We start from the raw sequence: 13,327 nt of genomic DNA on the forward strand, positions 1-13,327 counted from the left end.
TTTACATGTACTTATATAATTTTTTTCGATATTTACATACTCAAATAAAAGTATAAATCATTCCAAAAAAGTATTTTGAACTTGAATAAAACTCTTTTTAATGATATACAACTGAATATAAAAGTATTTTTAGTTAAATACAACATAAATAATATCAAATAAGTATTATTGTTTTTTGTTTTTGTTTTTTTTTTTTTCTCTCTCTCTTTTTTCCATAATTGAACACGTTATTTTTTAACGGTAACATTATCTGCATTCCGATATTCTATCTTTATCTTCTATCTAACTTTTCAAGCTATTTCGCAATTTCTAACAGATGATAATCTTATATAAATATCTTTAAATACTTATGTTAACTTCCTCAGTCTGAATGAGTATATACATCTACCTGTCTTACAGTCTATTAACAGATACCCCCAAAATTTCCAAACATTTTTGTTGTAAAAAATACAAACGATATAATATGTATAGTTTTCAAGGAAACCTTAACAGTAGTGAAAGAAAACAAAATAGCAAAGGATAAATTACTATTTACGTCATAATTATTTAGGTGTTTGTTGATTAGTATTTGATATGTTCATATTTGATCAACAAAGAATGTCTGATATCATTTTCATATTTATAACATTTGTCATTTCAATTTTTCAATTAATCAGGAGATTACTGGCTCAAAGTGTCAACTAATAATTTATAACTTTTAAAATAAGATGCCTTACACAATTTGGTCTTTGTCTTCTTCCTTTTTTTTCATTAGCATCTATCATAATTGCCTGCTGTCACAAACTTATCTTAAGTAGTATATTGTATATACTTAACAGTCGGATGAAATAAATACATGTACTTATCTTACTTTCTCTTGATACTTACAAACTGAAATAAACAAAACAGATATATCTTCACTAACAAGGATAGTAAACAGATCTTTTGTTTTATCAAATGAAAGCAGCAATGATATACAAAGATTATAGTTTCCTAATACGTATTCATTTATATAATGACGAAAAAGAGATAAATTTTTAATAGAATGGAGGCTTATAGTATTCCTCAACAAAAGAAATAAAAAGCCTCAGTATCTGACATTGAAGTGGTTAGCTTATGTCATGACTGGTTACATATATCTCTCATCGATAGTATTATCAGAACATACATTGTTGAAAATGTTAACAAATGGTGTCTTAATGACATAGAAGTTCATTTTAGCTGGTGCAATGCTATGTTAACATTCATTTATAAACTGTAAGAATTTTATCATGATCATATATGAACAATTTTGTTATTAATTTTCTTTTTAATTTTTGTCATTTTCATTTGATCTAGCTTAGTAATATCTATAACGTAAATATTATCTGTATCTGACAAGTATGGGTTTTTTTTTTAATCAACTCAGTCTCAGTTGTAAATTCCGTCAAAATTATTGTTTTAAATTTCCTAGACTTGTATATTCTCTATCAAACTGAGACACTCTGCATTGATATTTACATGTACTTATATAATTTTTTTCGATATTTACATACTCAAATAAAAGTATAAATCATTCCAAAAAAGTATTTTGAACTTGAATAAAACTCTTTTTAATGATATACAACTGAATATAAAAGTAGTTTTAGTTAAATACAACATAAATAATATCAAATATTTATTATTGTTTTTTTTTTTTTTTGTTTTTGTTTTTTTTTTTTTCTCTCTTTTCTATAATTGTAAACGTTATTTTTTAACGGTAACATTATCTGTATTCAGATATTCTATCTTTATTTTCTATCTAACTTTTCAAGCTATTTCGCAATTTCTAACAGATGATAATCTTATATAAATATCTTTAAATACTTTTGTTAACTTACTCGGTCTGAATGAATATATACATCTACCTGTCTTACAGTCTATTAACAGATACCCCCAAAATTTCCAAACATTTTTGTTGTAAAAAATACAAACGATATAATATGTATAGTTTTCAAGGAAACCTTAACAGTAGTGAAAGAAAACAAAATAGCAAAGGATAAATTACTATTTACGTCATAATTATTTAGGTGTTTGTTGATTAGTATTTGATATGTTCATATTTGATCAACAAAGAATGTCTGATATCATTTTCATATTTATAACATTTGTCATTTCAATTTTTCAATTAATCAGGAGATTACTGGCTCAAAGTGTCAACAAATAATTTATAACTTTTAAAATAAGATGCCTTATACAATTTGGTCTTTGTCTTCTTCCTTTTTTTTCATTAGCATCTATCAGAATTGCCTGCTGTCACAAACTTATCTTAAGTAGTATATTGTATATACTTAACAGTCGGATGAAATAAATACATGTACTTATCTTACTTCTCTTGATACTTACCCCCTGAAATAAACAAAACAGATATATCTTCACTAACAAGGATAGTAAACAGATCTTTTTTTTATCAAATGAAAGCAGCAATGATATACAAAGATTATAGTTTCCTAATACGTTTTCATTTATATAATGACGAAAAAGAGATAAATTTTTAATAGAATGGAGGCTTATAGTATTCCTCAACAAAAGAAATAAAAAGCCTCAGTATCTGACATTGAAGTGGTTAGCTTATGTCATGACTGGTTACATGTATCTCTCATCGATAGTATTATCAGAACATACATTGTTGAAAATGTCAACAAATAGTGTCTGAATGACATAGAAGTTCATTTTAGCTGGTGAAATGCTATGTTAACATACATTTATAAACTGTCAGAATTTGATCGTGATCATATATGAACAATTTTGTTATTAATTTTCTTTTTAATTTTTATCATTTTCATTTGATCTAGCTTGCTAATATCTATAACGTAAATATTATCTGTATCTGACAAGTATGGTTTTTTTTTAATTAACTCAGTCGAAGTTGTAAATTCCGTCAAAATTATTGTTTTAAATTTCCTAGACTCGTATATTCACTATCAAACTGAGACACTCTGCATTGATCTATACATGTACTTATATAATTTTTTTTCGATATTTACATACTCAAATAAAAGTATAAATCATTGCAAAAAAATATTTTGAACTTGAATAAAACTCTTTTTAATGATATACAACTGAATGTAAAAGTATTTTTAGTTGACTACAACATAAATAATATCAAATAAGTATTATTGTTTTTTGGTTTTTTTTTTCTCTCTCTCTTTTTTCTATAATTTCTAAATATCTTTAAATACTTTTGTTAACTTACTCGGTCTGAATGAGTATATATATCTACCTGTCTTACAATCTATTAACAGATACCCCCAAAATTTCGAAACATTTTTTTGTAAAAAATACAAACGATATAATATGTATAGTTTTCAAGGAAACCTTAACAGTAGTGAAAGAAAACAAAATAGCAAAGGATAGATTACTATTTACGTCATAATTATTTAGGTGTTTGTTGATTAGTATTTGATATGTTCATATTTGATCAACAAAGAATGTCTGATATCATTTTCATATTTATAACATTTGTCATTTCAATTTTTCAATTAATCAGGAGATTACTGGCTCAAAGTGTCAACAAATAATTTATAACTTTTAAAATAAGATGCCTTATACAATTTGGTCTTTGTCTTCTTCCTTTTTTTCATTAGCATCTATCGCAATTGCCTGCTGTCACAAACATATCTTAAGTAGTATATTGTATATACTAAACAGTCGGATGAAATAAATACATGTACTTATCTTACTTTCTCTTGATACTTACCCCCTGAAATAAACAAAACAGATATATCTTCACTAACAAGGATAGTAAACAGATCTTTTGTTTTATCAAATGAAAGCAGCAATGATATACAAAGATAATAGTTTCCTAATACGTATTCATTTATATAATGACGAAAAAGAGATAAATTTTTAATAGAATGGAGGCTTATAGGATTACTCAACAAAAGAAAAAAAGCCTCAGTATCTGACATTGAAGTGGTTAGCTTATGTCATGACTGGTTACATGTATCTCTCATCGATAGTATTATCAGAACATACATTGTTGAAAATGTCAACAAATAGTGTCTTAATGACATAGAAGTTCATTTTAGCTGGTCAAATGCTATGTTAACATACATTTACAAACTGTAAGAATTTAATCATGATCATATATGAACAATTTTGTTATCAATTTTCTTTTTAATTTTTATCATTTTCATTTGATCTAGCTTGCTAATATCTATAACGTAAATATTATCTGTATCTGACAAGTATGGGTTTTTTTTTTAATCTACTCAGTCGAAGTTGTAAATTCCGTCAAAATTATTGTTTTAAATTTCCTAGACTTGTATATTCATTATCAAACTTAGACACTCTGCATTGATCTATACATGTACTTATATATTTTTTTCGATACTTACATACTCAAATAAAAGTATAAATCAATGCAAACAAATATTTTCCACTTGAATAAAACTCTTTTTAATGATATACAACTGAATATAAAAGTATTTTTAGTTGTATACAACATAAATAATATGAAATATGTATCATTGTTTTTTTTTTGTTTTTTTTTCTCTCTCTCTTTTTTCTCTAATTGAACACGTTATTGTTTATATTGTTTAACGGTAACATTATCTGCATTCCGATATTCAATCTTTATCTTCTATCTAATTTTTCAAGCTATTTCGCAATTTCTAACAGATGATAATCTTATATAAATATCTTTAAATACTTGTGTTAACTTCCTCAGTCTGAATGAGTATATACATCTACCTGTCTTACAGTCTATTAACAGATACCCCCAAAATTTCCAAACATTTTTTTGTAAAAAATACAAACGATATAATATGTATAGTTTTCAAGGAAACCTTAACAGTAGTGAAAGGAAACAAAATAGCAAAGGATAGAATACTATTTACGTCATAATTATTTAGGTGTTTGTTGATTAGTATTTGATATGTTCATATTTGATCAACAAAGAATATCTGATATCATTTTCATATTTATAACATTTGTCATTTCAATTTTTCTATTAATCAGGAATTACTGGCTCAAAGTGTCAACAAATAATTTATAACTTTTAAAATAAGATGCCTTATGCAATTTGGTCTTTGTCCTCTTCCTTTTTCATTTGCCTCTATCATAATTGCCTGCTGTAACAAACTTATTCTTAGTAGTATATTGTATATACTTAACTTTCGGATGAAATAAATACATGTACTTATCTTACTTTCTCTTGATACTTACGCCCTGAAAGAAACAAAACAGATATATCTTCACTAACAAGGATAGAAAACAGATCTTATATTTATCAAATGAAAGCAGCAATGATATACAAATATTATAGTTTCTTGAGTACACAATACATACTCATTTATATAATGACGAAAAAGAGATACTTTTTTTTATAAAATGGAGGCTTATAGTACTAAAGAAAAGGAAGAAAACCTCAGTATCTGACATTGACATGGTAAGCTAATGTCATGACATGTATCTGTCATCAAAAATCTTAACAGAACATGAATTGCTCTGGATTTTAATAAATATTGACATAGAGGTTCATTTTAGCTGGTGAAATGCAATGTTAACATACATTTATAAACTGTTAGAAGTTCATTTTAGCTGGTGAAATGCAATGTTAACATACATTTATAAACTGTTAGAAATTGAGACTGATCTTTTATGAACAGGTTTGCTTTTACTTTTTTTTTGGATCGTTATGATGTATCCATCTGCGCCATGAAAACTGAAAACTGAATTATTCAACGGGTCATAGTTTCCCTTTCTTCGTTTGTCTACCCCGGACTTGACTTTGTATGAACAACTCGGCGAGTGTTTCTAGAAAAGCAGCGGACGCTTACCCTTCTGGTGCACCTGGTCCATCCTCCAAGTTTCTAATGGAGTCCGAGTTGCTCATTTGCTTTTGTTACTTTGTATGTTTGATGTTAGTTACTTTATGTTCTTTGTTGTGAATGTCTGTTTTCCATGTTTGGTCTTTGTCCCTGGATTACATTCTTTTGATTACCGCTATAACCTCGGTTCCTTGATTACTCTGTCAGAAGTGATTTATTTTCTGATTATAATTAATTTAGTTGAATTTGAAGGTATTCAATATTGTGTATGTTGTAAACATCTTCCTCTGTATATTTGGAAGATGATTTTGAATTATTTCTTACAAAGTATGAGGAATCTCTACCAAGAACAATATATTTGTATCTAGGTATACTATCTTCTTTTTTTTAAAAAAAAAAACAACGATGTATAATGTTTTAAGTCAGGATAAATGTTAACTAAATCTGGTTTGTCTACCAGAGGGTGGTCAGTTCCCCCAACGCATTGTCTTTTAACGTCTTTACAAACAGCAAAGTAAACTCGACTGGATTATTTGATGTCAAACCGAGTGTACTCTGCTGTTTGTAAAGATTTTCGTCTAGTGTGTTTTCAGCATATTCTTTATTATTGTCTACGCTGGGCGCAAAAACTTTGCAAACAACAAGTTCCTATTAGCTTCCAATGCAATTTTTTATTGGCTCGATTCATTTATTAGAAGCGATTTGATTGGCATTACATTTCATTGACGGTGATGGCTCGTGCCACGTACTTTCATTCATTTTTGTTTGTTTGTTTGTTAGGGTTTAACGTCCGAGAAGCAATATTTCAAATATATTCAGACGATGAACATGAAATGATGATGAAACGGGAAAAAAAGATGGGACACAAGGATAATAGGGTCGACAAATTTTGATTGCCACTAGAAAAAATGGGCGATGGTAAGGTCGGGCAATTTAGCCTCCTGTGGCGGAGCGCAAGGGTTGCTACTACTATCGAATACCACAGCAGGGTTCTTTAACGTGCGAGGAACGTGGCATCTTTCCCAACACGGTGCACCACTGTGGTTTGCGGTCAGGTTTTCCATATTATAGCCTGACAACTCCAGCATGTAACCAGAGGTACCCCTTTTCACCAACTGGGGCACACATCCCAGTTGCTCTGTGCAAAAAACGCCTAGCCCCCGGCTACGTTTCTGAGCACTATTTAGTCGCCTTTTACGACAAGCTTAGCGCTGCTGCAGGCCTATTCATTTGACACCCCGACCTGCACGGGGCACTTTTATTCATACATTTACCTCGAGAGTGCAATATGATATTTTAACCCACAAAAACATCTTTATGCTAAACAATATGTTAGAAAATTGAATATCACGTTTACTGCTTCTGGCCAATAGAAAAACAGTTATATAGAGCTATATGAAATAATATTGGTTATATTTATATGTGATCAATATAAGTTTGTCTTTATTATTTTCACGTTTTTGGAACTTCGAATTCTATTTCTTTTTTAAATTCTATAATTTGACAAACAATTTCAAATTATTTCATGTCATCTGTAAGAAAAGTAACAAGAATATATATATAAGTCAGAATTTCCGGAGAAGAAACTATATGTCTTTCATACTTACGATTTTTACAAGGAAACATTTGATATACACATGTGAATTCGTGGGCCTAATATTCCTACATCATAATGGAAGCAGAAAAAAATGGGGAAGCTTACATTGCCTATGTGATTTTAACTGATGTCAATATACACTAATTTTCATTAATAAAAAAATTATAAACAGAACAAAATAAAAAACAAACGAAACAAATACTGAATTCCACAACAAACAAGCAATCCTTGTTTATTTAAATAAGTTTATCAAACTGATTATGAGTACCTCTACACTACGTAACATGGTCTTATTGCTGTTTATTATTATTAATTTCTATTATTTATGTTTCATTTTTTACATTTACAACGACAATCCCAACAATACATTGTTTGGCAATAAACAGCTGGAGCACAACGCGGTAGTCGAACCCTCAACATATGAGGCTTGATACAGATTTGAATTGCGAATTGTGATTAAAACTTCACACAATTTATATTTTATCTACAATGGGAGTGACCAGAATCGAAAAAAAACATTTCAATATTATCGGGTAATTTGCAACTGACAGCTGCTAAGGATCGATAAACATTTATAATTAGGAAATGATTGAGGTGGAAAGTAATATATGTGCCTTCAGAGATGCCGAGTTCAAGATGGAGATGAGTCTCCTTATACTTGTCACCGAAGATGGTATGCATGAATTGGAGGAACATACAGTAAATATATAGATAATAAGTTTCCCGAACATCCGATCTGATCTTTGACCGGTTTTGTAAATTGGTCATGCAGCGACAAATTCCTAATCAAGAAGAAAAGCATCATTACGAAATCTCAGACTTGGGTCATATGAAGCTAAAATCTTCGGACGTGGTCCATCTTAGCGCAGAATGAAAGAACAGAATCAAAAATTATTTGTAACATTGTTTTAGGATTTTAACGAAAGGAATCTTTATATTACCGAGAAATGACTGCTTCAAGGTTTTCGATATCACTAGGTCATAAAAAAAATTGTCAACCAATCAAGGATTTCATTCTCATTTTCATACAGATGTACTTCTAAAGGATTAATACGTGCGGGTATCTCTCATTCTTTGATTAACGGTAATATTCTACACAAAGTACGAAAGCTTGATACTCACCCAAAATGCTAACTAAACCGTTAAATAGGCTCATTCGTAAGAGAAAAAAGTTATGATATTGTTGTCAGATTGTTAAGGGTAGTATTTTGGTATTAAAATTGATTCGCTCATAGGTCTTTACACAGAAATTATAACACTATAGTTTATTGCATGACATTGGTTGTGGCCTTATTGTATGGCTTATGATGTACCGTGATTTTCAACATCGCATGGGAAGAATTGGGATTAATTTCACAAGCGATGGGGACATAATTTGTTGTTACAAGGGACTCAGACCATTTTTTTAACCGATGTTAAGTGTAGCTAATTGTGTAATATATTTTACCACCATGGCATGAAGGGAATACTTAAAGTACTGAAAGTAAGGTTCATGTGCCAGGAAGTTTGAACAGGGACTAATAGTTATCTATGTTCGAAAACCTGATCGTTGAGTGTGGTGTGCAAGAAAGCCAATCTTTGCAAGGTGTTCTTTTGCCGAAGTAGAACGGCTATTTTGCGGTAACTTTTTAGACTCTTTCAACACAATGACAAAGCCAAGGAAGAAACATAGACACGTATCCATATTAATTACAGACAATACAATCGGTCTGAAGTTATCTATTGGTCGTCATTGGACTTATAGACTTCTTAAACTATTTATGCTTAAAGTAAAATTTTTGTAATTTATGCTTAAAGAATATCGAACATAAAATTAGCATTATGAAAGAGTTATCATTCATGATTTAACTGATTGAAGAGTTTAAGAGAGGGGTATGTATATGGTATTCTCGAGCTCGAAATACAGATCTTTTACTGAAATGATAGTTATTGCCGACATCAGTTAATTTTTTTTTTGTTTTAAGATGATGTTGTCGTTCGCTTATTCGACTTTGAGACATTGTAGACTCACTAGTATAGTCCGACATTGATTGAAATTCCTTTTTTTATTTTAAATTGCTTTATTATTATTTCAGAAGATGGATGTATGTCATCTTAACAAAAATAACTAAGTAACGTAATACATATGAAGAATACATACAACACCTTTGTTCGAGAAAGTTTTTTTTTTTCTAAACTTGTAACACCTATATAATTGAAGTATCTGGTTGTAATATAAGATTATTTAACATTTTTTTTCAGCGAGAGGGAGTTTCTCATGGTTATCTCGTCGAGCGGCTTTGCCTCGAGGCGAGATGCGCATGAGAAACTCCTGCGAGTTGAAAAAATATTTAATAATCTGTTTATCGCTGTTTTGCCGAATTGTAAGGTATTAGTTTTCTTTTATTTTCAGTTTTCTTGACGTAAATAAGTAAGTTTTATAAGCGCTGCAAAATTTCCATCTGCGATTTTTTATCTGTTGCTCTAGCTTGTATGTCATGCGGGGACATAGAAACTAGCGATTCTCAATCGACTGGCGTGAAATTGACAATTATCGTATAGCAAGATCAAAGGGATTTTTCAAACAAAATAGCGATAATATGGATTATTACTTGAAGTTTTAAAGACTTGGCTTTGAGTTTGGTTAGTGTAACTCATTTTGATTTTGGTTGGTGTAACTCACTGTCTCGTACAATATATTTGACCCAACGAATTTTAATTACGAAGTACACACATTGCGTTGTATTGTGCCAACTCAGGAGAAAGCATACGAATAATACCTACATACTAAAGGTATGTACATATTTAAGCAGATAAAACAGGGTATCAGACAATAATTCTGACTTCCTGTCATTCAGTCTATTATCTATTATACATGTAGGATTTAGGCTTAGTAGACAGCTGAAATTTCTGTTTGATTTCCAAATAAACACATTTGTACTTAATTGAAAACTGCCTTTGTACTTAATTGAAAATTGCCTTTGTACAAAATCATCTCTCATAAGTATACAATAGAACCTTATCCTATGCATCATACAAGTCATCAAGAATCTTATAAAAATGTTCTGCTGTTTTTTTTTGGTTTTTTTTGGGGGGGAGGTTTTAAAATTTTGATTAAACCAGATTTGATCAATCACTTCGATTCATCAAGCATGTTTTGTTTTTCTTTTTTCTATTGTTAACGCCTTGAATAAATAATTTGGCAATTTGGTAATTGAATTTCGGAATTTATATTGGCATTATAACATTATAATTATCAGTTGTTTTTACCATTAGTTTAAAATACGGACTAATTCGTGCTTGCTATAGCAATGCTCGAAGTGAAAAATCACCTAAAGGACAAACGTCGCCATCCAAGGTGAAAGGATTAAGGAGGAGGAACGCCTTGAATTTGAGGACAAATAAATCGAGTAAGCGTGTGGGGACAGAATCTGAAAATTCTGTCGTTAGCGAAACTGAAATAGGTAAGTTCGTAATTGATTTCTCTAAAGCTCGTCAGGAAACCAGTGACTTGGGTGAAAATCCGCTTCAAGCATTTAATCAATTAGGTTTTAGGTTTTTTTTCAAAACAAACCAAGCTAACAAGAAAGCATGTATGACTCTATAGGTTACTTCATTCCATGTAAAATATGAAAAAAGTCCGGAACAAAAATATGTCATTTAAACATCCTCATTAAATCTATAAAAGAGTAAGCCAATTTTCTACAGCAGAACGGGGAAGTTGCTGTTAGGGACGGACACATGCCTGTCAAATCCTTCTTTTCCCGTCCTATAACCAACATTTATTACTGGACAAGCGCGTTCATAATATAAATGAGTTTAATGCTAGAGAAAAGACCAGGTATGTCAAAAGAATTACTGAAATACCTCCGTGACATGACGTTCGATTCGCGGCAAGTAAATCATCGTCTAAGACAAGCAAGGCGACCACGACCATAATGGTGCATTATAAATCAAGATCTATTGTCTTTCTATATTACTTCAAGGAGAGACACTAATAATCACAACGTTCATTCCTCAGTACAGAAATTACAAACAAGTGGCAATATATTCGCCATTTTTTCTTGGCAGTCTTTTCGTAGGAAATTAACCATGTATACACAAAATCATGTATTTCGTACAACTCCAACGGTAAGCGTTGTACCCAATCTGGCAAAAACTTTTTTTAAAATCGCATGTTTCGAATGCAATGGACAGCATCCGGTCTACTTTTGCAAGAGTAATCAAGGGAACCAAGGTTATAGCGGTAATCAAAAGAATGTAATCCAGGAACAAAGACCAGACATGGAAAACAGACATACATAACAAAGAACATAAAGTAACTATAATCATACATACAAAGTAACAAAAGCAAATGAGCAACTCGGACTCTACTAAAAACTGGGAGCATGGACCAGGTGCACCGGTAGAGTAAGCGTCCTCTGCTATTCTAGAAACATCCGCCGAGTTGCTCATAAAAAGTCAAGTCCGGGGTAGACAAATGAAGAAAGGAAAACTATCACCCGTGGAATAAATAAGTTTTCATGGTGCAGATGGATACACCATACCGATCCACGAGTTCATGATGACGACCATAAAACTTCTGTAGTGATGACTTCAATCTTGTAGCAACATAACCCTGTTCCAGAAGCCTATTTGTTAGAGTTCTAGCGCGATACAAAAAGTCTGCGTAGTTTCGGCAAGCTCTGGCATAACGTATGAGTTGTGATATGAACACTCCATACGCAGGTGCCGAAGGGATGTTGCCACAGATGAAAGGAAAGTTGACAATTCTGAATGAAAAGTCATCACGTTTGTCGTAAAGTTTGGTCAATAGTTTACCTATACCAAACTTAACCAAAGACTCATGCACAACATATTCTCTTGTTACCTGTAGTTCACCCATCAATATTGAAAAAATAGATTCTTATTTGATTGATTATCCGGATGACTTAGAAACCCAGATATTACTGTTGGGTTTTGAAACAGTTTTTTCGTTGCATTATTCTGGTTCTCATATCCCAGGAGAAGCAAGAAACTTGAAAAGCGCAAGGGAATATTATAATATTTTGTTTGAAAAGGTTAAAAAGGGAAAAGCATGACCTGTAGCTGGTCTGTTTAAATCATAATCAATACCATTTTTATCCGTATCCCCCTTAGGCTTAGTGCCAAAGTGTAAAGAAATGATTGATTCATCATTTGATTTATCCAGAAAACTCCCCGTCAACTACTTCATCGATTCTACTAAATGTTATTAGCCACTAATTTTAAATCTATTAGGTTTCAAGGTAAACAATCAATTTTTCTTTGACAAATGGTTTCCGTGCTTGGCTTCAATCAGTTGCACCTTGTTTGAAAAATGAGCCACACTTTTGACTGGGTCGTAGTGAAAGACAATCTGACTGATATATAATCCATTACTTAGTAATGTTTTTTTTCTTGGCAAGGAAGGTATCGAATAAAGTTTGAATTTACTTGAGACCTCGTAAGGATTTGTTAGGAACTAGGCATACCAGCGGCAGAGGAAAAACCTGTGCTATCTAAAACAAAAATAACCTTCTTAGGTATTGCAATTGATACATTAGAAATGAAGCTAAAATACCAAAAGATAAGCTCGATGAGCTCTAAAGAAGATTCAACTCACGCTCAGTCGCGAGAAATTACCACTGCAAAAAGGCAATCTTAGTTAGGATAATTAAAATTTACTTGCAGAGTTATTTCATCAAGTAGAGTTTTCTGCAGAAGGCTCATAGATTCCCACGATAAGCGTAAAAAAGAAACATCACAGAAGCGAATCACTTCATCAATGAAAGCTGACTTTAGGCTGGCTTCATGGTCAACAAACTATGATTTAAACATTTTAAGTGATACAAATGTAGTTCGGGGGGGGGGGGGGTTGGTTTCGGAATTTACTTTCGGGGAAATTGGTGCTACAGTGTGTCCAATGTTTTGTGTGGGTCTAACTTCAAAAGTAAGATTTTTTAACACTGAAAACTAGGCA

The 13,327-nt window shown here is 31.2% G+C and overlaps 1 protein-coding gene across 16 annotated transcripts in view; it reads right to left on the reverse strand.

Annotated features, from left to right (window-relative positions):
- Positions 1–13,327, reverse strand: part of LOC148604626 (transcription intermediary factor 1-beta-like) — a 293,163-nt gene that overhangs the window by 56,352 nt on the left and 223,484 nt on the right. For 2 of the 16 annotated variants that reach the window (XM_088550096.1, XM_088550095.1), the window contains exon 5: positions 5,018–5,169. The exons of 13 other annotated variants lie outside the window; for them this stretch is intronic. In XM_088550096.1, the coding sequence (XP_088406222.1) occupies positions 5,163–5,169 (7 nt within the window). In that variant the 3' untranslated portion in view covers positions 5,018–5,162. Of the gene's footprint in view, positions 1–5,017; positions 5,170–13,327 lie in introns of those variants that run through there. One more of the 16 variants, XM_088550100.1, reaches the window with a different exon arrangement.

Source organism: Perna viridis, chromosome 10, assembly GCF_037379345.1.
Source record: "Perna viridis isolate PV_CMFRI_1.1 ecotype Kerala chromosome 10, ASM3737934v1, whole genome shotgun sequence".
Lineage (NCBI taxonomy): Eukaryota > Metazoa > Mollusca > Bivalvia > Mytilida > Mytilidae > Perna > Perna viridis.